The sequence below is a fragment of the Larimichthys crocea genome, unplaced genomic scaffold, assembly GCF_000972845.2.
Source record: "Larimichthys crocea isolate SSNF unplaced genomic scaffold, L_crocea_2.0 scaffold234, whole genome shotgun sequence".
Lineage (NCBI taxonomy): Eukaryota > Metazoa > Chordata > Actinopteri > Sciaenidae > Larimichthys > Larimichthys crocea.
This window is the reverse complement of record NW_020853101.1, coordinates 28,346-55,639: the sequence shown is the minus strand read 5'-3', so window position 1 is coordinate 55,639 and position 27,294 is coordinate 28,346. Positions and strand designations below refer to the sequence as shown.

At 43.9% G+C, this 27,294-nt stretch overlaps 1 protein-coding gene across 1 annotated transcript in view; it reads right to left on the bottom strand.

The window, feature by feature from the left end:
• Positions 1-27,294, bottom strand: part of snx7 (sorting nexin 7) — a 55,220-nt gene that overhangs the window by 13,654 nt on the left and 14,272 nt on the right. The window contains exons 7-8 of the mRNA XM_019258423.2: positions 26,443-26,529; positions 20,209-20,361 (exon numbers count right to left, since the gene is read on the bottom strand). Of these exons, the coding sequence (XP_019113968.1) occupies positions 20,209-20,361; positions 26,443-26,529 (240 nt within the window). The remainder of the gene's footprint in view (positions 1-20,208; positions 20,362-26,442; positions 26,530-27,294) is intronic.

Sequence of the window (27,294 nt, the reverse complement as noted above, 5' to 3'; positions counted from 1 at the left end):
ATGATGTTGTCCACTTTGCGTTCCAGCACTGCGATGTTATCCATATTCCGGTTCACGGCCCCATTCAGATTCCCGACAGCTATGCTCAGTGCTTCAATCATTGCCGGCAGCTTTATGGGGCTGTGCACGGCTGCCAGCATTTTCCGCATGCCTCGATGAATCAGTGCCATGCCCGCTCCAATCAGCAAGACACTTGTCATCAATACATGCTACTTGTTAATATGCTAATGTTAACATGCTAATGTTAATTAACATTAGCCACTAAGAATTAAATACATGATCATTGTTAACATGTTAATGTTAACCTGCTAATGTTAATTAGCATTAGCCACTAGGGATGTAACGATGCATCGTGACACATTAAAATCGCTACAAATGCGTGACGACTCGCATCTGTTGACAGAAAAAATGAATCGCGATTTGGCGAATGCAAGAGAGAAGTAGGATATGTTCTTTTTCGTCTTTTTTTTAATTAGAAATAGGTTACGTTGTGGCTGCAGCTTCCACTGCCGCGCCTCACATTTCCTCCGAGGTGGTGCGCCGCGACCGGCTCTGCGTTTACAGCACCCGGACCTCGCCGTTTCCCGGGGCCGTGGACTCTCATTAAAGGGTAAATGAGCTATCATCTTGTTGTTTTTATTTTCAGTTAGCTCATACTTCAGCTGAAAGGTAATGGTCAGATCAACTGCTTGCTGGCAGCCCTAATAAGAACACAAACTGTTTGAGAGTTTCTGTAAAGAGAGATTTTTTTCCTACAAATAAAAGATTTTTTATTTGGTCATAATTTGTCTGTAGCTCATTTTGATTTAAAAAACATCGTGAAAAAATCGTATCGTGAACAAAAAATCGTGACTTGAATCGAGTCGTGAGTTGAGTGTATCGTTACATCCCTATTAGCCACTAAGAATTAAATACATGATCATTGTTAACATGTTAATGTTAACCTGGTAAAGCTAATTAGTATTAGCCACTAGGAATTAAATACCTGTTAATGTTAACATGCTAATGTTAATTGCTAGCACGTCAATGCTAGTCACTCATTTTCAGTCACTAAGAATACATGCTAATGTAAACATGCTAATGTTAATTGCTAGTGCGTTGTCTGTCTGAAATGATAATGACAGCAGAGCAGCTAGCGTGTTAACAATTATCATTAGCCACTAACTATTATATACATGCCAATGCTAACATGCTAATGTTAAACTGCTAATGGTAACCTGCTAATGCTTACTACTTACTATTAGCCACTAAGAATTAAATACATGCTCATTGCCAACATGCTAATGTTTAACATGCTAATGTTAAGTGCTAGCACGTCAGTGCTAGCCCATAATTTTTAGTCACTAAGAATACATGCTAATGTTAATATGGTAATATTAATTGTTAGTGCGCCAAAGACAGCAGAGCAGCTACCGCGTTAGCACTAGCTGTAAAGACATGCTAACTGCTAACATTAGCGGCCAAAGCTAAAATTACTGCAAATGGTCAATGCTAGCAATTAATGTTAGCCACTAAGAATTTATTACATGACAACTGCTAACATGCTAAGCTATTTGCTAGCACGTCAGCGCTAGCAATTAGCCATAGCCACTAATAACCAAATACATGCTGCTTGTTAACATGCTAAAGCTAACGTGCTAATGATAATTGCTAGCGCGTTGTCTGTCTAAAATGACAGACAATGACAGCAGAGCAGCTAGCGCATTAACAATGAACATTAGCCATTAAGTATTAAATACATGGTAATATTAACATGGTAATGCTACGCTGGTAACGGTAACCTGCCAATGCTTATTGATTACTCTTAGCCACTAAGAATTAAATACATGCTCATTGCTAACATGCTAATGCTAACATGCTAATGTTAATTGCTAGCAAGTTAAGCTAGCCACTCATTTTCACTAAGAATACATGTTAATGCTAACATGCTAATATTAATTGTTAGCGTGTCAGAGACAGCAGAGAAGCTAGCGCATTAGCGCTAGCTGTAAAGACATGCTAATTGGTAACATTAGCGGCCAATGCTAAAATTAATGCAAATGCTAATATACTAATTAACATTAGACATTAAAAATTAAAGACATGGTAATTGCTAACATGACGCACTAGCAATTATCATTAGCATGTTAGCAATTGCCATGTTTTTAATTTTTAGGGGCTTAGTGGCTAATGCTGATTTAGTGGATATTAGCCACTAAGCCACTAAAATATTAAAGACATGGTAATTGCTCCTGTGTCTAAAACATGTTAAAAATGACTATTTGAGGTGTGCTTTTTGACTACAGACCCCCGGCAACAGCCCACTCGTCACTCTCAAAATTTCTGCGGGAATTTTCTAGTTATTATTCATTTTCCGCCCTTTTTCGAACATTAATGCTGTCACAATCCACTCCGGTCCCCTGCTTGCTTTTCCCACTTACCTGCACCAGTAACTTTCCACTCACCTGTCAGCCCCGCCTCCATCAGTCACCATGGTTCTCCCGCCTCCCACACCTGCTCCTCATCAGTAATCAACCCTGTATTTAAGCACCTACCTCCAGACACTCTTTGCCAGATTGTTCTTCGCGTCACGCAAGTCTTTCCAGCACTTTTGTCCGGACTGATCTCCCGTTGCCGACCCTGCCTGCCTTTGACCTGCTCGTCTGTCTCTGCCCTGGTAATCACCTCAGCTTTTCGTCCCCGACCACGAGTTCTGCCTCAGTGTTTCTGGTGTCTGTCTGCCTGTTTCCCTGGCTGTTTGGAGGTTTCCCCGGGCAGTCTGTCCCCCTGCTCCAGTTCGTCGCCACAGACTCTCCGATTGACTCAGGACTTATTCCTCTTCTTCACCTGCCATATCGCCTGCTGTGAGTTCCTCAATAAAGAACTTTACTAAGTATCCCTTGCTGTTGTGCTGCATTTGGGTCCTACACAAGCCCGTTTCAGTACAATCTGGCCACAGCATGGACCCAGCACACACCGCTTCGCCAGAGCTACGCCTGGAGAGGGTGGAGAACATTCTCCAGCAACACGAGGCATTGCTTGCTTCCACCGCAGCCGAGGGTACTCCAGGCTACTGTCACTTAACAACAGGCTGCCGCTAACCAGGAGGCAGACATTAGCGGCCATTAGCTTCACAGATCCAGCAGCTCACTGGTGCTCTCACAGAATATGGTCCGAACCTACCTGCAACAGCGCCTGTGCCGTACTCCAACCAACGCCACCTGGTCCAGTTTCTGAACCCCGAGTTGGGGCTCCGGACGTTATGCGGGGAACCCAGAGGTCTGTAATCCGTTATTACGAACTGCTCAATCCTGTTCGCCCTGCAGCCACACACATTCGCGTCTGAGGAGCCCAAAGTGGCGTTCACCATTAATCACCTCACAGGGAGGCCCGCCTGTGGGGAAACCGCTCAATGGGAACGTCAAACTCCTGCTTGCAGCTCCTCGAGACTTCGCTGCTGAGCTCCGGAAGGTTTTTGGCCCACATTCCCAGGGTCCAGATGCTATGGGCGGTCTCCTGAACCTCCACCAGGGGGACCGCTCCGTGGCTGACTACTCTATTGACTTTCGCACCAGGGCTCGCCAGAGTAAATGGAACACCGAGGCCCAGTGCGACGCCTACCTACAGGGGTTGAGGAGTATGTTAAGGACGAGCTGGTGTCATATGATCTCCTGCCACTTTGGATGAGCTCATCGAACCACCCACGGCGGGTGGACCGACGCATCCAGGCCAGGCGGGGAGAGAGACAGCGAGGACGGTTTGGGCATCCTCTTCCTTCCCAGTTCCGTCAGTACTGGAGGTATCCTTCTTCCCGGCCTGAACCTCAGAGGGGAGATTCAGAACCTATGCAGGTTGGCAGAACCACTCTGTCACCAGAGGAACGCCAGCGTCGTCAAAGACACAACTATGTCTGTACTGTGGACAAGACGGACACTTCATCTCCAGGTGTCCAGCAAAAAGCCAGGTCTCACCAGTAGCGAGGGATGTACTGGTGAGTCCGACCTCTGAACTGTCCCTCAGGAAACGCCCCCTCTGCCTGGCCGCCGCCATTACATGGGGGATTGAGGAGAGAGTTAGGACGGCGCTGGAGGAGCAACCAGGTCCCAGCGCTGTCCTCCCAACCGGCTCTTCGTCCCGGCCCACCTCCGTTCTGAGGTGCTCCAGTGGGCCCACAACACGCACCTCACCTGCCATCCAGGGATCCAGAGACCAAGGAGGTTCTTCAGAGCGTTCTTGGTGGGACTCCCTGGACCTGGCACCCAGGGGTTTGTCAAGGCCTGCCCTGTCTGCAACCGGAACAAATCCTCCCACCAGGTCCTGCTGGTCACCTGCTCCCGCTTCCGTTCCCCATCGTCCCTGGTCCCACATATCTCTGGACTTTGTGACGTCTACCACCATCTCTAGGACACACCACTATCCTTACCGTGGTAGACCGGTTTAGCAAGATGGCCCACTTCATTCCCCTGCCCAGCTCCCTTCAGCCAAAGAGACTGCTGAACTGGTCCTCCAGCACATATTCCGGCTCCATGGTCTTCCGTCAATGTGGTCTCTGACCGAGGGCCGCAGTTCTCCTCGGTTTTTGGAGAGGTTCTGCTCTCTCATCGGGGCCACCCGGCAGCCTGTCATCCGGGTTCACTCCTCATCTAACGGCCAGGACGGAGCGGAAACAACCAGGAGATGGGTGCTCTCCGGGTGTATGGTCTCCAGGTCACCCCCCTCCTGGGTCCGCAGCAGTTGCTCTGGTAGATATGCCCATAACACACTCCTCAGCTCCTCCCACTGGTCTCTCCCCTTTTCAGTGTGCTTATGGATACAGCCACCCCTATTTCCCGCCCAGGAGAGGGAGGTTTCTTGCCCCTCTGTACAGGCTTTCATCCGCCGGTGTCGCCTCACCTGTCCCAGGCCAGATCCACTCTCCTCGGTCGGTGGGCCGTTACACACATCCTGGCAATCGTCGCCGCACCTCGGCTCCTGCTTATAAGTGGGACAGAAGGTGTGGTGTCAACCCGGGGACCTACCACTCCGGGCGACTCGAAGAAAACTGCACCCACGTTCATCGGCCCCTACGAAATTCAGAAGGTTCATCAACCCGCTGCAGTCCGCCTCAAGCTTCCCAGGTCCAATGCGAGTTACACCCCACATTCCATGTCTCAAAAAATCAAGCCTTTTCTGGGAGAGTCCCTTGATTCCTGCTACCCCGGACTCCTCCGCCACCTCGCCTTTTCAATGGCGCCCCTCCTACCCCGGTTCGCGGTTTCCGCCTCGTCGCCTGTGGGGGGGGCACTCCAGTATCTGGTTGAAGTTGGAGGGACTATGGTCCATTGTCAGCTCGAGGATGGTCTGGGGTCTCCCGCCCGCTTCCATCCTTGACCCTCAGCTCATTACTGACTTCCACCGGCAGCCCCGGGACCAGCCCTCCAGGATTACGCCCGCATGAAACCCCCGCCTGAGCGCCGCTGGTGGCCCCACCCCATCCCGGCCCTAGCGAGTGTGCTTCTGCTCGGCGCTATCTCCACACCCATCTGTTCCTGGACCTCTTCATCTTCCTGAGGGTACTGATGTCTGGGTTGTGCGTCAATGGGGTACTCTATATATATATATATATATATATATATATATATATATTCTCTGTGTCCACTCTCAACCACTTGAACTTGAATTTTCACTTAGCAAAGAGAAGAATCAGAAAACATTGGTGCATCCCAGAAATCAAATGGGTACTTACAAAAAATAATAAATTGTGGACACAAACAAAAATAAGAGGACATTTGTTTGCATAGCACTTCCTGCAAGGCCAGAGATTTCAAAACATCTTCTCCAAAATGTGCACATCCTTTTTGTTTTTAAGACAAACTTTACAGAATGAATAGCTAATCAGAGCAGCATTATGAACACTTCTTTGCTTTAGTTTTCAGTGCACAACATAGAACACAGAGGCATATATAACACCAAGAGTGTTTGTAAAAAAGCAGATTCAGATGTTCCAGTGGAACGCTAAATCTTTCCAAGGAGATGGGATTTAACAGGCTGTCGACTCTGAGCAGCCTTGTTTAAGAAAGAGTCCCGAGAAAGCCAATAAACAAGGAAACTGTAGCACATTCGTCTGACAAAACCAGAAAGTGTGGAGAGAAACAGGACTGATTCAATTCTAGTTTACACACAGGAAGAATTCACAGTGTTGTACTGGAGTTGGATTCTGGATTTCTTTCAGCTCTCTGGGATCAAAGACACATTCACACTCTGTGTCCCTGCAGTCATTTTCTATGCCTTGGTCAAATGTTTGAGTATGTTTAAATCTCTCTCATTTCTCTTCCTGTAAAATATGTTTGATGACACATTCTAAACTTCAACTGTGACAATGGCAAACCTCTCATATAAATTCAGAATGCTGCTGCACGTGTTCTGACAGGAACCAAGATCAGAGATCACATCTCTCCCATTTTGGCTTCCTTGCATTGGCTACCTATTAAATCTAGAATAGAATTTAAAATTCTTCTCCTTACTTACAAATCTCTTCATGGTCAGGCACCATCATATCTAAAAGAGCTCATAATACCTTACTACCCCTCTAGAACACTGCGCTCTCAGGACGCTGGGTTCCTTGTGGTTCCTATAGTCTCCAAAAGTAGATAGGGAGCCAGAGCTTTTAGCTATCAGGCTCCTCTTCTGTGGAACAAACTACCTTTCTGGGTTCGGGAGGCAGACACGGTCAACACTTTTAAGAGTAGACTTAAGACTTGTGTCTTGTGTGTAGTGCACGACGTTCACTACACATATTATTGCTGTCATTATTGCTACCATATCTGCTACTGTAATAATTTTATAATTCATTGTGATTCATTGTCATTTTATCATTCATTGTAATTGTACAGTATGTTTGTGTTGATTTGTTCTGTACACGTGACATCTATTGCACGTTTGTCCGTCCTGGGAGAGGGATCCCTCCTCTGTGGCTCTTCCTGAGGTTTCTTCCACCTTTTTTCCCTGTTAAAGGTTTTTTGTGGGCAAGTTTTTCCTCACTCGAACCGAGGGTCTAAGGACAGAGGGTGTTACTCCCTGTACAGATTGTAAAGCCCTCTGAGGCAAATGTACTTTGTGACTTTGGGCTATACAAATAAAATTGATTTGATTTTTGATTTGATAAATCATCATATAAAAAACGTGCTTGGCAAGAAAAACGAGCAGTCAGATGGGCTCGTTGCCCATTTGGATAATTTTTTAGCAATAAAGCCATAATCTGAGATCTCAGCACTTCCTATGTTATTTAGCTGTAGCTATAAAAAGAAGAAGCTGCCAGAAACCAGTTGCCCAAAGTAACTGCTGAGATCTTGGAATGTGATGACATCACTAAAAAGATGATCAGCAGGACAGGATCATGAACAGGCAGGTTTGGGAAACAGAGGTCAAGGGCAAGTTTATTACCCAAGTTGTCCATTGTAAACAGTTTGTAACAATAGTTGTCTGTCAATAAAGGGATTATTAGCATCATTGTCTTTAGTGTTTTAAAAACAATGTCTTCTATGGCTGACTATCATAATAGGAGGTCATCGTCCATAAAGGCCTAGAAATGTTTAAAATGCTGATTGCATGGTCGGAACATGGCTGAGGTTAACTGGCCAGATCACCTGACTGTTTCTTCTGCTTCTGTTTTCAGATCTAGATATATCAATTACTTTGATTAGTACAACATAATCATACCTGAGGGATATGTTGTAAACAAGTTGTAATAAAGTGGAAGTATCCTATAAAAGAGCAAGAGTGCAAACAAGTCATATGGCCCTGATGCATGATGACACACAGACCCAGGGCTAAAGCTAAAGCTCTAATTACAGGGTTCATTAGGAAAGCAGCGGTCTGATCAGCCCACAGCTATCCCCCAGACTCCACCGGTGCTGAACAGGTAAACACAGAGAATCAGGACAAACATACACAGATGGCAGAGGAACAAACTGCAACCTACCTCTCTCTCTCTCACACGCGCACGCGCACACGCACACACACACACACACACACACACACACACACAGTGAAGCAGACTCAATTTGACTTTAAATCAATGCCGACCATGTACAGATGGATTTCCTGTCCATTTAACGGAGCTCTTGTACACCTGCATCTTGTCTTGATGCAATGAATCATACAAACAGGGAAATGGAACACGCTCAAGACAAACTCTCCTTAAAGGCATTTATGAAGTTGCACTTAGTTGTTTACATGAGAAGTAGTTCCATGAAGAGTGAGAATTTTTAACCCCGTCTATACTTCCACACAGTTGCAAACACTGTTGGGTGAAGCCCTCCCTACACTGCCTTTGGAAAGATGTGTGGGAGGTGGTTCAGACAAGGTCAATGATCTGACTAGCACTCATGTATTCTGGGTTTTTCTTTTAAAATAGTTACCTTGTGGAGTGTTTAGTATTACTGCTGTTAACCAGTGTGTGTATCTACTGTAGCGACACGAGGTAAATGAGAAACCTGATGTCAGGCTTCAGTTATGAGGATAGAAACGTTACACCTAAATCTTTTTCATCCTTACAGTGTGATGAATGATACATGTTTGTGTTACACTGTGTGCTATGATGGAGTTCTAAGAGATACTTGTCGAAAGTCTAATAGCTCATTCTGCAATATACTGGCAAAGCTGTTGGCACATTCAGTTCCAAAGTACCAACACTGCCCTTCAACAACTAGTCCAAGCAGACAGTGGAAAAATATTAAATATTTGTTGACCTGAAATATAAGCAACATCCTTTATATCAGTTCCAGTCCCTGTTGCTATGAGGTAACCATGGCAATGCTTGCAAGGCTCTGCCTTTGCCATTCACGGTGAGGGCAGAACACTCAGCTCATCACAAACCTGCATCTGAATGATGATCACTGCATCTTCAATAACTGTTGGATTTGGAGGCTATGAGCTTTAGTCAATAACCTGAAATTTGGTTTCCTGAGCCATCACTCACATATTCTATGTAAAGAAAGCTGCAGTTTATAGCTAATTATTTCTCATAAATTATAACATATTGAAACTGAGCCAGCGTTGCCGGGGGCTCAGCCCGAGCACATAGCACATCCTTCTATATCATCAGGGGATGCTTAACTTCACACATCTTCAACAATGCATATATTTTTACTCTTCTCTCTTGTAATAATTAATTATTCATAGCTGTAGAGAGGACTGGGTGAGGCAATGTCAACAGTTAAGCCACATCTCAGTTTTTAATCCATGATTAAATTCTCGCTCTGTCCTGGTCAAACTGCTTTTGTCTGAATTTGATGCATGAAAATATGCACGGTGTTAAATGGTCTTCCTCTGATCCCACCACTTCCTGATCCGTACAGTCTAACACGAGAAGAACCTGACAAGCGCTCACCATAAATTAAATCAACAGATCATTACCAGCAGCTTTGTGATTTAAATGAATGGACATTTTAAAGCGAGTGGGCTGAGTGTTTGCCTGACAGGCTCTGCTGGTTATTGTGAAGTGTTGGCTTGAATATTTCTGATGTTACTGATGGGCTGTCACTTCACTGTCTTCAAACAATATGCAGACTGTGCAAAAGGAACAACTGTGATAAAAACTGCACGTAGACCTGCTAATAGAATTGCAAATATGTACACATGTTCACTGCTACACCCACACAGCAATCTGACCACTGCGATTACAATATTACTGTAGGTGCTATTTCCACCAGACAGTGTATAATCACACATTACAGCAGTGCACTGTATTATTCCTGATATTACAGATAAAAGTTATCAAACTGAGCAGGAGCTTTGTCACATCCACACATGAACTGAAGGTCAGCACCCCCACAGTATGTAGAGTACAGTACAGTAAGTGTACCACTCAGTGACTCTCTTTGCCATGTTTAATGGCAACAATGCCTGCTTTACCATTTATATCAGTATATCAGGTATTATTGCAAAGTATCTAATGCATGAAGTGTCTGAAGAGCAACACGCAGTGGCAATGTGTGACATGCATCAATACGTGGGCTGACTGTTTTCTATGTGAGTTTATCAGGATTGAATCTGCCAGCACTGCATATCTTGGTTATACAGTAGATCCCTGATTCTTCTTGACATGGGGTTTTATAAACCGGGTTCGGGAATAAGGGCCACGCCTCGTACTCGTTCAATTTCCGTTCTCCATGTACTTAAGCACTCCCTCTTCCTTCCACTCCTTCTTTGGCGCTGCTGTCACATCCGCATCATGGAAGAAACACTCGCCCTTAATGCTTCCGACAGCGACCTGCTCGAAGAGATATCCAACACTCCCGAAGTGTCCGAAACATCTCCGTCGCCGGTAATCCCCGCCGGGCAGCCACCACGGCCGCGCTCCGTCGTCCAGATCCGCCGGCGTCTGAGATCATCCATCTCGGACAGCTCCAACGCCATCGGGCCTTCTCCACCTCACAGGCCCAGGGGGAGAACCCGGCGACTCCAGACGCTCCTCTCCAACCCGCTCCCGATCCAGACGCGCCGGCGACCGGCGGAACCGCCCCGAGGCGATTTCACCCGGGCAACACGCCGTGCGCCCTCCAGACACAGGCATAGCCGACTGGACAGTCGCCAGCCTGAAACGGTCTCTCACTCATCATAACATCCCCTTCCACCACTCCGACAGAAAGGCCACACTTTTCCGTCATCTTCGAAACTTTCTACACAACTCCACGAGCCAAACACCACTTCCGGGTCGCTGTCGCCGTAGCCACGACGATGACGTCACGCCACCGTCTTCGGCTCAGCCCTCTCATTCAGCCCTTACCCAGGGCCAGGTTGTATCGAGCCGCACACTCTCGGTTCCCGCCTCCCACTCCTCCTCTACTGTCCCTCAAGCTCCACTCTTTTCCCGTGCACATGCATCCCATCATCCTTCCCTCTTCTTTCAATCCTAGCCTTTCTATTCTAACCTCAACCAGTCTACCTCTTTCGACCGAGTTCGCCCTTGAGCCCTCACGAACCCGTTCTCAATTACATCAACTCCCGCCTAGCCTGCCAAGCTTCCCCCCTAGACCCTCCATTCATTTCAGAGACCGGCAGAGTAGCCGCGCGCTCCTGGTTCCAACGCCACTTCCGCCAGATCCTGCTCCGATCCGGCATTCCCCCGGAGCCGTACTCGGGGCACTCCTTCCGCATTGGAGCAGCCTCCACCGCTTCCGGACGGGGCATACCCGACAATATCACCAAAATACTTGGCCACTGGGCCTCGACCGCGTACCTAGCCTATGTCCGTGATGACCTGAACGACATTCGAAATGCACACGCGCTTCTCTCCGCATGAAGTTTTCTCTTGGGGCTCTAATCCTAGAGTCGCAGAGAGACGGTTCCCCCACTCAGAGTCTCCATCCCCCAGGTTCCTTCCAGGATCCCTCCGGTCAACCACGGGACCACTCTGCCGATGGTCCCGCCTCATCCCTCCTTCCCTTCATCCCTCATCCCCCTCGCCTTCCCTCCCCTCACCCCTTCCTCCCTCCCTTCATCCCTCATCCTCCGACCCCCATCCCTTCATCCCTCGAACCCTCTCACCCTCTCTTTCCCTAAACCCTCCCACAGCTTACCACCCACGCTTCCCGAACGTCACTTGTAATAAACATGTTCAAACTCCATCTGTACGGGCGTGGTCCTTGTTAGTGAAAAATTACTTAAACAATTAAATGATAGTCAAATTTTCTGTTGATCAATCAAAGTTAAATTTTGCTTAACAAAAAAATAAAACATTCATGAATTTTATTTACTATTAGGCTCTAGTTTCTTGTCCATACTACGATGCTATAGCAGCACTTGAGTTCAGCGTAGTGTCTCAGAGTGAACACAGTCTCATTCTTATGTTCAGCTTGGTCCTTCTAAAACACCATCTCACTTTTATCATCGACCGTCCTCTCTGTCTCTGGCCATGTCATTATGGTTTTTCATTAATATAACACTTATAAGAAGACGGTTAGTATATGTGTGTGGATATGTTATGGGCTAAAGTTACTCTAAGGTCAGAGCAGCACTAAATGCTAATCTGAAATAGCATTTAGGCACATTCACTGTTCATACAGTTCACACATCCCACTTTGCTCCTTAAATACTTCTCTACTGTATCCTGCAAGAAGGATTCTTGTATCCTGTACAAAAAGGCCCCTTTGTCTTCTCTAAAACATGGTATATCCATGTGAGAGCTTCCATCCAGGAAGGGGAAGTCCAGACGTATGCTCTGGGCATACCTGTTCAAGTTCCCCAACTGTGGATCATCCTGATCCGTTCCTGATGAACCACCTCAATGGCCTTCATTCAACAGATGTCCAAGGTCCTCATCATCTCCCTGAGGGTAAGTCTATGCAGCCTCATTTAGAAACTAATCTCGTCCATTTTCATCCAGCCTCATTCTTTCAGTCAGTACCCAAAGCTTAAATATGCTTAGTTAGTTACACCTGACAGCGATGAAGTCTCTCTGAACTGGTACCAGATTTCAGATGTCAGGTGTGGCAGAAGCCGTTGTCAGAGTGATCTGATCAAATGCCCTGCTTAGACTTGGTATTACCATGCATTTTGGGTGACCTGAGAACAAGTGGACAGCTATGTCACTTCACACCTGGCATTAAAATGCTTCTATGTATGCGCCTCAGGTCACTACTTGTGATCAGATTTCACTTCCCTGCCCTATATAAAAATAAACATGTACATTATGCTCATTTGCAAAGACCATGTGTATTATTGTGAATACTTTAATATTCAGAATTTGCTGAATTTACAAGAAGGCCCAAATGGAATTTGTGCTAGACACCGCGTAACCAAGGTAACCAGACACGTTACAGTGAGAGCAGGAGAGATGGCAGCTGCGCTTGTTCCAAAGTCAAATGTAACTTCACCCCTTTGGGAGCATTTTGGCTTTCAGCCAAATGAAAAGGGGGAACCAGCTAACTTAGATGAGGCAATTTGTCAAATCTGCCTAAAAAAAAATTCAAATAAAGCAAGGAAACACATCAAATTTAAGGTCTCACCTAGCAAGCTACCATCCTGCTTTTCAGAGACTGCTGTCCCGAAAATGTACTGTGCAGCCAGAGCATCTGTTCAGAGTGAGCTCAAAGACGTGGACTATTTTTCTGCCACCACTGACATGTGGTCAAGTGTTAATATGACACCGTACATGAGTCTAACGGTACATTATCTGACCATAGTCTGGACTCTAAAATCCCGCTGCCTCAAAACGGTGTTCATGCCACAGAATCATACATCCGACAATATTGCAGAGGCTCTCCACAGTGCATTTGAGGAGTGGTCGCTGGATGAGAAAAAGTTGGCATGCATAACCACCGACAACGGGGCAAACATTGTCGTAGCAGTGAAAAAAATGGACTTGATGTGGCTGAACTGCTTCAGACATAATTTGCAGTGACAAATGCAATGGCAAGTTTCAAAGACCGCACAACCCGAGCAATGGGCCTCTGTCACTCACTGGTGGGTGCGTTCTCGCAGAGCTGGCTGAAGAGGAGAGATCTGGCGAAAGCGCAAGTGGAGCTCCAAATCCCTCAGCACGGACTCATAATGGTAAAGTTAGCCTATTAATATAATATAATAAGCCGTTTCTTTTTTTCATTATGCAAACATATAAAATCAAACATATACAATCAATAATGTAGTTGAGTTAAAAGTTGCTCGAATCATTTCTGAGATGATTCAAATGTTTTTTGTTGAGGAAAAATACACTAAAACGAAAAGCAAACTACAGCCATAAAAAGAGTGCTGGTGAATGATCGGCGTCATTAGCATCTCATTCCCAGCTGGCAAGACATTGCTGTTTTGGAATCAATAAATTCAGCATTAAAGCCAGCCGCTGGATTTACTGATCTGCTCTCTGGTGAGACTTATGTCACCGTCTCATCCATCAAACCCGTCCTGAAACTCCTCAGTGAGGATGTTTTAAAACCATCACATGAGGACACCACTCTTATTTCAGACATCAAGTGCAAGATGTGCAGTGTTTTGGAGGAGAAATACAGATCAGCTGCCTTACAGAAACTTTTGGCAAAAGCCTGCTTGCTGGATCCTCGATACTGGGGCAGGAATTTTGATGAAGACACGGAGGAGGCAAGGGGAGCGCTAATTGAGGAGATATTAGATGTGGAAGAAGACGGGGGAAGCAGTGCCAGTGCGTCAGCTACTGTACAGCAGTCATCAGCGCAAACAGTGATGCCATCAGTGGCTAAAAGAAAAACCCTGGGAGACCTGCTGAAGCCACAAACAATCACCTTTGCAGCCATACCCAAGAGAGTTCGAGCCGACACCAAACTCACACGCTATCTCCAGGAGGATCCCATCGACTCCAGTGCAGACCCGCTCGCATGGTGGTGCGACAACCAGAGTAGATTCCCTCTCCTCTCCAAAGTCGCCCGAAAATACATGTGCATCTGCGCAACAAGTGCACCATCAGAGAGAGTTTTCAGTGCCGCTGGAAATATTGTAACTCCACTCCGATCCTCTCTCAAACCTCAAAAAGTAAATATGCTGGTTTTTCTCACGCGCAACAAGGACATTGAACAGGTTTAAGTTTTTTGTTTATATCCTTTAAGTTAATTTGTTTGTGATGTGAATCTGCCATGTATCGCCTGTGTTTAAAAAAGGGCACTTATTTCAGCTGTTATTTGCACTAAAATATTTAGAATTGATTGAGTCCAGAGCCAAAGCAGCAACAGCAAAAAATAAAAATGGTCATGTAAGGTAAGGGTAAGTTTGTCCTGCCATGCCCTTCACACCCTCCCCTGGCTGGTCCTCTGTCAGTCTGTGTTAATGGTTCATGCATGTCATATGGGAATAAATGTCAGAAGGACAAGTTAAAGTGATGACTCAGTGGTGGTCAAGCACTGAAAACTGTCTTTAAACCGTCAAGATGCCATGACAAAATTGCCTTACTCATAGAAGCGCTTCAAGTAACAGTTTTGATTATCCAGCAATGTTTATTTTGTCAATAAATGGTGCAAAGAATAGTGACTGGAAATCTGGGGAAATGTCTAAATTCCCTCATTTGGAAAACTGGAACAAGTGAACGTATGACTTTGATGGACTTCACTGTGTGACTTCATCAGTTTTCATACCATCTATGTTCAAACACTTCAAACCCCACCCCCACCCCTTGCTCCTTGTATCTTTGAGGCGCTTTCTCCCTCCCAAGTTTCCCCCAACCTTCCCAACACTGACCCACTATACCTTCTTTGTGCTCTTTTATGCCTCCTCTCCTCAGTCCATTTTCCTCAATCCACCATCATTCATCCCCCCACATTCCCTAGTCTTCCTCCACACCCCACATAGGTGGTATAAAACCCTCCCAGGTGCAGGTGTCTTATTAGATTCTCATAGGCCGTCTCCCTGTGCTCGACTCTAATAAATCATTTACAGGCCCCGTGGCTACACTGGCCCACATCTGCACCTGAATAACAATATCAGCACATAGCAAAGAGTGATGTCATCCTTTGGAATCACTTTCAGTAGAATTATTTGCTCACTGTGTGCTATGTCAAGATAATGTAAACCGGTTTAATGCATTTCAAATTCATTACAAATGGTTTGCTGTGTACAGTTCAACTTATCAGTTCTTCCATATAAGTCAGTGAGATAAAAATCAGTTTGACTGCTTTAATAAAAACAAAATAAAGCCTTATTTGGACAGAAGGAACATTCATTTTGACCATGCTCCATGGTAAGCAGACATCATATTACTCAGCACACTACTGATTACTGCCAGGTTTTGCTGCTGATTCGCTCTTTAACCCAAAGCACAGGCTCCATGACTTCTTCCACATCTACCACTGCTCGGTTCCAACACACATCGCCTTGAATGCATGAACAACTGGACCTATGACAGGTTCAACAGGCCTTTCAAGTTCATCTTCTTCCACTTCCAAACAAACATGCCAATGCCGCGTTAGGTAGGCCTTGATGTCTTATAATATGTGGAGAACTGTGGCGATGTGTGGTGGGTGAGTCAATGCTGCTGATGTTTGCTGTGGGTGCTGCTGGTGGTGCTGTTTTTGTCTAGAGATTGGTGGCCAACAATGAATTTCCGACTAATGAAATAAATAGCTAGATAGCTGGGTGGAAAAAAAAATAAAAATAAATTTACCTGCTATTCTATGGATCCCCTGTTTGTAGTGGTAGTGTACCAAGAAACATGGTAATGGACTGATGAAGACAGGCATGAGGACTGCAAGCAAGCTAACATGGATGTAAACCATGAAGGTATCGGGAAGGTTCTGACCCAGCAAAAACATTGTAAATCCAATATTACAATGAAAGAGTCACTAGATTAGAAAATACACCTTGTTTTTAATCTTTATTTTCAGAAAGTGTAAGGATACACTATAAACCAACAATGTGATATAAAATGAAACCTTTTAGCTCTAAAGAATTTTGTATTTTTCCATCACAATATATGATTTCAAAGAAGACTGTATGTCAGTGAAAATGTATATCCATTAGGTTATCAACAATCTTTATACATTTTCTTTTATTACAGCCGACACTGCGCAAATGGAGTATAAATTTGTAAAAGTCAATAACAGGAACTGCTGCTTTTCATATGCAAAGCTCCTGAATACATTTGGAAACAACTGGGTATTATACAGATGGAATGAATTCTCAGAGGACTGACAAGTGTGCCAAAAACCAGCAGGTATTTGGGGATGTAATTAATACTGGGGGAAGGGGTCGGAAGAATCATAAACACACATGCTCTGGATGGGATTGAAGTCAGTGAATATGCAATATTAAAATCATCCTACCAACCACACAGAACTAAATCCTGTCTAAACACTGTCTTGAAATGTGAACTCTCAGACAAGATGTTCTCACCAAAAACAGGGCGAAACAACATTGATTTTAGGTTACTCGTATCAGTGTGATACCGCAGTAAAGGATTCTCTCGCTGGAAATAGCCGACCTCTCATCAAAGAAAAGTCTATTTGATGTGTTAATCTGGTATAATAACCCTGCTTTAGAAAACTCAGGAAATCATCCTCCATGTACCAATTTTATGCTTCACCACAATATTTGGCCTTACAACATGAGCTGAGCAGACATGCTCTATTTTAGCACTGCCCTGATTTACACACATTCATACAGACATGTAATGTTTTGTTGGCTCAGTGTGCTACAACTGAGCTGGCAAACCAATGTTAGCATTAGCAGTGCACTTTTAACCTCAGTGGGTGTTTGATAGCGTGTCAAACAAGCTATGGTGCTAGACAAGATACATGCCCACATGTCCAGCATTTTAATTTCAGTGGACGATAAAGGCAGTGCCGAAACAGGGAGAGAACATAACTTATATATCAAACTGTACATGAGTTATTGTAATGGAGTTTCTGTCTTTTCCCACTGACTGCAGTTCTCTTACAGAGGTCACTGCTGCTTAATAAATAGAGAGAACACGGAGCTAAAAAGACAAGTGAGTGGCTGTGCTGTGTCAAGCAGATGTACTGACTTGGCAGTGCAGACACCTCATATCCTGGTCATTGAACATACGTCCAGAGGGTGATTGATCTGTGCGCTTCCAACCAGCCTTCAGACAAGAAGCTATTTTGTTAGCATGGAGACAAACTTGTCTCTCTTGAGATACAATGCGTCTGGTTTTGGCGTTGTTACATAAGTGTAAGAAAGCAGTCCTCAAAATTTGTTTTATGTGGACATTAAAGAATAAAATCTGATCAAAAACAACTCCAAGATGGTGATCTCGTCTAAAGTAACTAAGTCTCTAGAAAGAGAGTTTCTGACGTTTCTGAGGTTGGCATTGTAGGCATTATAAGGCATGCTTGGATTTTCAGGCTTGATCGATAAATATAATTGGGTGTCATCGGCATAGCAGTGAAAATTAATAGAGTGATTCCTAATAATGTTCCCTAAAGGAAGCATATTTACTAAAAATCTCTCTTTCACACACACAAGACGTGCACACACACACACACACACACACACACACACACACACACACACACACACACACACACACACCGGTACTCATTTGTTGTATTGCATTTGCTTGCCAGGGGCCAATGTGCTGGGTGATGAGTGGTTTTGTCAGGGCTACTGCAGGGAGAGGCCAGGAGAGAGAGGGCACTGGAGACAAAACCCAAATATGACAAAGACACACACACACACACACACACACACACACACACCCTATTATTATACTCACTGTTTAAAATTGTCTACCCAGTCTTCTGGTGTGTTACCAGTACTAGAAACTGAAACAAGAAAGGCTGATTGAATGAAATAAAATTCTGCTTTTCAGCAACATCAACTGATATTTATGTTGCTCTTTCACAGTATGTTTTACATGGCATAGCCAAAAGGACGTGAACATAGAGCCATATGTTCATTTCTAAGTCATCCTGAAACCATGGGCATTATTGTGCTCCTCCTACACCCTTTATTTCCTGTCTGTATCTCTTCTAGTTTTATGCTGAAATGAAGGCAAAATGCTTCCGGAGCTGCCAAACATCTACCAGTGATATGCAGGACCTCTTAACAGCTGCAGTCTGTCAAGTAAAACAGTCACCACAAGACCGCTTCAACAGAAGAGCTGAGAAGCAGACAACGTTCAAATCTACTGATTAAACAGGAAGCAGGACATGTGTGATGAGTGGTTTCGATAATTCGCTCACTATTAAAAGGCCTTTAACTGTTGGAAAAGCAACAACGGCTTCCACAGAAAATCCAAGATCTGACGAGCTGTCCACAGGCAAGTTGTTTGAAGAGAAATAAATGTAAAGCGGCACCACCCTCTGCTGGCAGAGCTCCAGCCTTCAGGACCAAAATACACCCGAGCATCTCTCTGTCCTAACTGCATGCTTATACTCCAGCATGACTAACAAAACCTATTACCAGAGTAAATGATTGTTACTGTAAGAGCGTCCTTGTCTCATTCTCCTCCTGCTGTATTGCTCTCTCTCCTTCCAACCGACTCCGTTGTTCTTTTTTAATGTCTAATTCCCTGCTGTCTCTGCTGGGCTGCCTGCTCGTTAATCTGGATCTGGGATTGTCTCTTCTTCATCGCAACTTCTCTCTCTTGGATTCCCCTTTTTCTCTGTTTCACTCTCCTACTCTCCTCCTTTAGTATCTCCATCCTAATCTCTCAGGTTAAATCCTCTCCTGCTGAGATTCCTCTAAAAAGGAAATGAACCCGGCCAGTATTTTGTGCTGATTCTAAAAATGACTAACGGTCAAACATAGATAGAGATTACCCAGCAAAGAATAAACAGATATCTGCAGATGCATGCATGAATCTGTAGACAAGCAACCAAGATGTTGGCACCAGAAGCGTTCCAGTTTCTGTTTGTCCAAGTAGCATTGGCCACTTATGTTACAGTGGGTCTTTGTTTTGCTCTCCACATGGACTCCTGCAACAGGCTGGACGTATTGGCCCAGAATGCAAACTTGAAAGCCATGACCACGATTTCTATCTGTCTTTATATGGTGATATCTGTTTGTAGAGATTAGCCAAAATCCATCATTCTCTTCATGCTCATGTATCAAGTTGTTAATGCAGATGAAGTCTTGGCCCGGATCTCCATTATCCATTTCTTTCAGATATCCATTTGCTACAAATTGAAATCCCCTGTTTGAGCTGGAGCTTGACCCAGTTGTTGGTGTTCGAATACTGAGCTTACGCTCTATGGTTATCTGGACAAACTCAGGACAGCCTGCATGACTGACAGTCCCTGTAAACTACTGACATTACACTGTATGACAATAAATATCAAAGTCAGTTTAAAGTATTACATATTAGTTTACTAACTTCTACTTAAAGTAAGTTAAAGTTAGACTCAGGTGTGTCAGTAGTGCTACACTGAAGAGAATGAGGTGATTGCCCGAGTGAAGGCGCCATTACAGACGACAGAAGTTCAAATCAATCAAATCAATTTTATTTGTATAGCCCAAAGTCACAAAGTACATTTGCCTCAGAGGGCTTTACAATCTGTACAGGGAGTGACACCCTCTGTCCTTAGACCCTCGGTTCGAGTGAGGAAAAACTTGCCCACAAAAACCCTTTAACAGGGAAAAAAATGTGGAAGAAAGTTGCCAACTCTCCAGCTGTTTGAGTTTGTGTCCTCGATGACTGAAATCAAACTGCTCGTAAATACCAACATAAATGACTTGGGAGTCCAACTGTTACTGCCTGTTACTGGTGGCCCTGGTGTTCCCCTCCCCAGAGGACCTTTACTACTGAAATCAGAATCTGGAACTCACCTTCTCGTAGTACTCCATGTTCTTCTCGGCGGTAGACATAAAGGCTGACTTGAGGTCAGTTCTCATGCTGTCCTGCCAGCGGGACCAGTCTCCCTTCAAGGCATTGTTGGCCAGCTCCACCCGGTCTGCCAGACCATCCACCTCCTCCTGCAGCTGTCAATCAAGCAAACAAACCAATGACTGAACACTTCCATAGAACAAAGGTCACGGTGCAACACACATATTAACTATTAAGTAAAACAAGTGCAATTCACATACAGCAGGGTTCTACAGTCTCAAGCCAAGGAACAGCAGCATTTTTATAAAAAGCCCTAAAAACATATTTGCATTTTTGATGCATCATTCTGTTTTTAAAGCAGCAGGTGAGCCAACCCAGGTGTGTTCACTGTTTACTGTTGTGGTCTACGCTTGAAAATGTTTAGGTATTCATAGATGCATCCAATAAAAGACAATTGAATGAAATGAAGCAGTGAGATCAGACTGGCTTTCTATCCAAATTTCTGTGTGATTATGCTGCTTGTGACTCCATACAATAACTTCAGTGTGGAAAGATGGTGAATGTATTCAACCCTCTGCAGTCTCAGATGAGTCTAAATGGATTCAAATTGACTTTTGCAAACCTGCTTAACATTTTCAAATAAATCTCTCTTCCTCCAGCTCACGCATGCAGCTGAATCAGAAGTAGAAGTGCACATTATGTTTCACTGCACAGTGACATGTTGCATTAGTTAGTGGCATCCAAACAATTAGAGCAGTGTTAGGGAACATCAGAGAGTTAGTAAAAAAACACCCGCTGCATGAGGCAGCCTACATTTTAGCCACTAATGAAGAAGTTTCACAATAAAGCAGAGTAGAGTTATTATCACCTGTACTGTGTGTGTTTGAGCAGAGAGTGAGCACTGAATACAGCCATAAGCACACACACACACACACACACACACATATTACATGTTCTGGTAGTGCACATAATCAGATGTTATCATGCTGCTGGATTCACTGAGCCCGAGCGGGGATTAGCTGTCTGACATTTAGACTAACAATGGCATTTACTCGAGTTCAATAAACACAGCATGCTTAACATGGGATTACACACAGGATGCATACACACACACACACACACACACACACACACACACACACACACACACACACACACACACACACACATCTCAGTGGTCTGCTTGTTACTGCAGTGATATCGATCCAGCCACCTTATCAAGGCCATCGGTGCTATTGCTGAATAGCATCTAGCAAGTGTGTGTGTGTGTATGTATGTGTGTGAACCATTACTTGTCTCCAATACCAAAGTTTCGGGAGCCAATGAAGTGCTGTGTACAGAGTAGAAGCAGAGTAGATAAATATATATACACAGAATAGAGTAAAACTTTATTCTGTATAAAGTATTTGATCATACACAGAACAAAGTTATTTGTGCAACTTTAAGTTTCCATAGTTCCATACTTAGACTGGATATTTTTAGCACATTCACACTGTCAAAGATTTGTACCAATATGACACATAAAATCATGAAGTCATCTCAGAGTTCAGTCCTGCATTACAGATGATACAAAGTCAAACAGAAATGTTACTTTATGTTGAGAAACATTTGCACACGGCTTCTTCTCTGTGTGCTGTTAAACTGGAGCAGCACTGCCCCCTGCTGGCTGTAAGCTGTCATTGAAACACATTCAGGCTGACTCTGGAAAGGTTGACTCATAAAAAAAAGTTCAGCATTTCTTTCCTATAAAAGGTCAAACAAATGTTGACAGAAGGGAAGAATGTGATGCTGTCCTGTTTGAACTTCATCATATTGGACAGCAGAGTAGTGAATTACTTCTCACACCTGACATGTCATATCTTTACGCTCTGTTGTCCAGATATGACATCAAACACAACTGTGGTATGAAAACGCACTGATACACCAAGTGATAATAACAACAGACGTCACGTGTTTTGTGTTTCAGACAGCTCGGTAATGGAATGTGCCTTCAGTTATGACTGGATAGGTACCACGAACCAATCAGATCAGCCGCTGCATCTGTGCTGACAAAGCTTCAGCCGAGCTTCCCTCAAAAATACAAAAATAAAAGTCCACTCAGCTCTTTGTTGGTCACATGTGAGGGAAAAACTGAACCTCAAGCCCAAATGCTAGCAGCTCTCAGCATACACACATACAGAGTGTTTTTGCCTCACGGCAAAAGTGAAAATTAGTAAGCAGGGTTAAAACTGACTTTAAACTATGTCCACAGTCCCTCTGACACAGTAATCATTCATTCCGTTCATACTGATGTTCATTAAGAGACGTAACTAACAAAATCCACAGTCTGTGTTTGATGCACACGTTCTCCCTCTCTGAGTTTCCTCGCCGGGCTGAGTCACAAAAGGAGGCATCTGTACTGAGCAGTAACTGCAGCAGACATCGTCTGGACTTTACATATAAGCCAAACATCTGTGGATTGTCTTCATCACTTCCACTGGAGGGGCTTCAGAAGTGTATCGTTACACGTCCAGGATGAACAGAATGAGTACAGAGAGCAACAACTGTCTCCGTGCATGGGATTGGGTACTAATGGATCACATGTAATCAGATTACCAAAGATGTAGAGTGGTCCCTAGTTTATCGCGGGGGATACGTTCTAAAAATAACGGAATCCGCGAAGTAATCAGCTTTATTTTTTTTACAATTATTCTACATGTTTTAAGGCCGTAAAACCCCTAACCACACACTTTTCTCAGACAGACATTAACATTTTCTCACATTTCTCTTATTTAAACACTCTCAAAGTTCAAACTTTAGCAGATTTAACAAAAATAAGTACAATACTGTATTAGTAAATGAAACCCAAGATCAAAACCCGTTTTCAAGTCCAAACATTTTTTAACAAATTTAATTTGAATGATCAATCTACGAGGTTTGACACATAAGAAATTATTACCAGTAACTCATGCGTATTTCACAGTTCCTCTGACGGTGCCGAACACAATGTGCATTCATACTGTACAGTACGCTGTAAAAAAAAAAAAAAAAAAAGCATGCAAAATTACAAAAAAAAAAAAAATCCACGAAACAGCGAGTCCGTGAAAAGTGAACCGCGTTATAGCGAGGGACAATTGTATAGTAATTTAGTGACACTGTTGAAGATTAAATGTTTGATTAAAATAATGTGACTTTTAATGATGAAGTTATTTTTCATATGAACACTGCTCGATTGACAGGTCAGGCATGTTTCTTAGAGAAGTGATGAACCTTCCCAGAGAAGCCAGACATTCAGTGATGCATCCGAGCAGATTGTCTGCTCCAAGAGGATACTTTTATGTCAGATTTTCTATTTACAATATAAAGTGCTACAGCCTTGATATTTGATTCAAGCTCCAATGAACAACTCTGAGGTTTTAATACAATTTAAACAATGTGCTAGAATCAAATACTGGAAATGATGCGGTATGTTTAAAGAGCATTCTGCTGAAAATCGTCTGTAACGTCTCACCACATGTAGAAACTTCTCCACTATTGATCCATATGTTCTGGATCTTTCAAGCCACCACAGAGCTACATGCTCTTGTTTGGTCTGTGTCACCTCCTCACTGTTCTCAAGCTTTACAGACTACCATTACTTCCAGAGAACCTGACGGAGAGAAAACAACAGCGCTAAGTCAGGTTGGAAGATTCATGTTGCAGCAGTCCATCCAAAACCTTCATCTTGGTGTATGAATCCTCTAACTAAGCCCGGGATTAACAACATCAGATCCACAAATCCATCCTGCATGAGTACATGAGGGGAACTTCCTACAGAGCCAGAAACGCTGGTCACTCACTGATCCAGCAGAACCAGGTGACCCAGATTCACTGATTCAACTGAGTGGAGTGGATCATTTCCTCCACACAGTGTGAAACAAGGCAGATTCTCTGATGAGTGATTGCCTAAACACTTTAAAAGGAGCATTTGAATAGCAACATAATGTGTTAGCATAATCTGTCATCAATAATTATGAGCTTATATTCACCACATTTCTATTATGTGGCATTTACTGTGCAGTTAAAGGAGTGATGTTGACTGTGAGTTATGAGAATATAACACTGTTGTACTCCAGTGGATCACCTGACAGTCAGAGAGTATGGGCTGCTGTCAGGTGATGGAGCGGGTGGAGCTTGCTGGAGATGTATGCAGTGCACACAGACTGAATATAAGAGAAATACTGACATAACTTTTAGTGAGGGACTCAGAAAGACTGGAGTCTGTAAAATGATCAGAGTGACGTCTCTAATTTTTAATATCTGTCCCCATCACTAACACTCCAAAACTGTGCAACACAAGAGTGTTGTTGAGCAGTGCAGTCCTCCTGTGACACAAGAACAAAGTTCTGCATGTGGCCTTTGATTAAAAAACAGCAGCAACAAACACAGACCAAACAGAGTACACACAGAGCAGCTGCTTGTGCCAGTGCTGATTCCACCAACTGTGAATGCTGAATCTGCAAAAGACATTTTGTTTGCACTGGAAATGTACGGAGAGGTTATGATGACACTTTCCTTTTGGAATGTTTGTGGAACTCACATTCTTATAGTTGTGAACATGTTTTGTGTATAAGTGTAATGTTTGATTTTGAACTAAACCAAAAGTATTCAGAGTTCATGACATTTTCTCTGCACTTTAGTGAATTGTGTTAAATACAAAAACTGTCATGTAATTCATCCATTATCTGTAACCTGCTTATCCTCATCAGGGTCACGGTGGGGCTAGAGCCTATCCCAGCTGGGTGAGAGACAGGGTAGACTTTGGACAAGTCTCCAGTTCATCGCAGGGCACATAGAGACAACAACCATTCACACTCACACCTACAGACAATTTAGAGTCACCAGTTAACCTGTTATGGTTCATGTTTTTGGACTGTGGGAGGAAGCTGGAGCACCCTGAGAGAACCCACACAGACAGGAGAACATGCAAACTCCACACAGTGTCAAATGTGACCCCTGACCTCAACAGACAGACTTGATGCTGTGCTTTAAATATGAAACTGTGTGAAATACACACATCAAACGTGTCTGAATTCTCCACCAAACATCTGATGAGGGATTTGAAAAACAAACAAAAAAAAAATTAAAAATAAGATTCACATTCAATAAAATGCCATCAAGTTCTTTCCCTACTCATGTTGCACGCCAGGTTTGGGCCACCATAAACATGCTGATGTTTGTTTTCAGGGTGTCTGGTCATGGACTAAAGTGTGTGAAAGGCTGAGCTGGAGGATGGACTGATCATGAACTGTGGCTCAGTAGAGAATATGCTGAATATTATATACTGAATATTATATTTCTTATTATTTGTCCAAATGATTGAACAGATGTAGAAATCTGACATGATATGGCATGTTTAATGTACACTGTCTAAATAACTCATGTTATGCTGCAGATTCAATTTTCTCTATTTTCAAAGATCTTTAAAATCATCATCACAAATCAGTGTCATGACTAGCCGGTGACAAACAGAAGAAGAAAAGGAAATTTTCTCAGAGTCACACAGGTGGACCTCTTGACTTCTTATAAATCCACATTTTTCCAGACACCAATTAAAGGTTAAGGTCAAAGTGTGATCATAGCTGAGTGTTTGTTGGACTAACCCTGACCATCACGTTAATGACACCAACTAAACTCTGTGATGGAAACTGTAACAAAGCCTGACATTTCCCTTCTTATTAGTGCAGACCTGATAAGGGAACAAACACAATGATATGTGTTAGAAGCTGGAGGACTGAATTAAAGCACACACACACACACACACACACACACACACACACACACAAACACCTCAAGTAAAGTGTCTAAAAATAGCTCTGTCCTTTGCTTTCCTAACTTTCCTCTCCGTCCTTTGTCTCCTGATATTTTGAAGCAAGTCCTCGTCTAAAGAGGATATGGGAATTTTCATTACGCCGCGATTAGCTGCCGGGCTTACAGTGTGAAATAATATTGACAGCTCTTACTCCCACTGAGCTGAGGACTGACTTCCAGCTGACAAGCCTGGATGTCTAGATAATCCTCCCAGGAAGCCCTTTTTTTCCTCCCCAATATGAGCTGAGGGTGGCCCTGAGGAAGAGGCCCCTCTCCATGCTTCACTTTATTACACCTAATCTCTGGGAATATGACTGGAGGACACACAACCACCATATGGGCTGACGCAGAAGGAATGTGTCTGTGTGTGTGTGAGTGTGTGTGCGAGGACGTAAAATTGCACTTACTGCTTCTTGGTCAGCTTTTCTGGATGCCAGGGCCTCGTTCTTGGCTTCAAACTCAGCCTGGATGTTGTCTCTCCGTCTCATCACCGCCTGACACAGACCAGCACATGCTTACATTTAATACAACCTGTTTCACACAACAACTGGGGGAGTTTCTGAACTGTGATTCTCACATCTCTAGATGCTGACTGAACCTCTAAGAACCATTTCTAGGAGGTTCTCAGGGCATTTTCAATGATATCAGTCAGTGTGTGTCTGTATGTTTGGACCTATTTGCAGCGCACAGACAAAGAGGGGTGTAGTTTTGTGGATTTTAAAGGGATAGTTCAAGTTATTTGAAGCACTTATCCCAGTTTGAAGCAGCATGGAAGCTAAGCGGTGTGCTGTGCTGGGTGTACAGCTGTGGATGGGTCTGCAACAAAAAGTATCCACATTCTTTTAGCCAAATTGTGGCTCTAGTGTTACTGTATAAGTACAGTCCACATATTCTGCTATATATGCTCACTCATTGGTTAAAACGTGGCTATAACCATTGCATTTTTCTCTCGGCTGATCTGGACCACATGATATTTGTTTGTGTATGTATGTGGCAGCGTTTCTCACCAACCACTTCCAACTCCCCGTCCCCTCCTATGTAGCCTCCCAGACAGACACACAAACCCTGGAGACATAGCCTCTGAGTTGCCATCTTAGCGTCACACATCATTTAGCACACAGAAACTTTTACAAGCGCCCGTCAGCGTGCTTCAGTGACTGTCGAAGCTCCAGAGAGACGCAGAGAGTCTGACAGCAGCTGCTCATGGCTGAGAGGTTTGGCTAGCTCTGTTAGTTCTGACTGCACTGAACTGTGGTCAG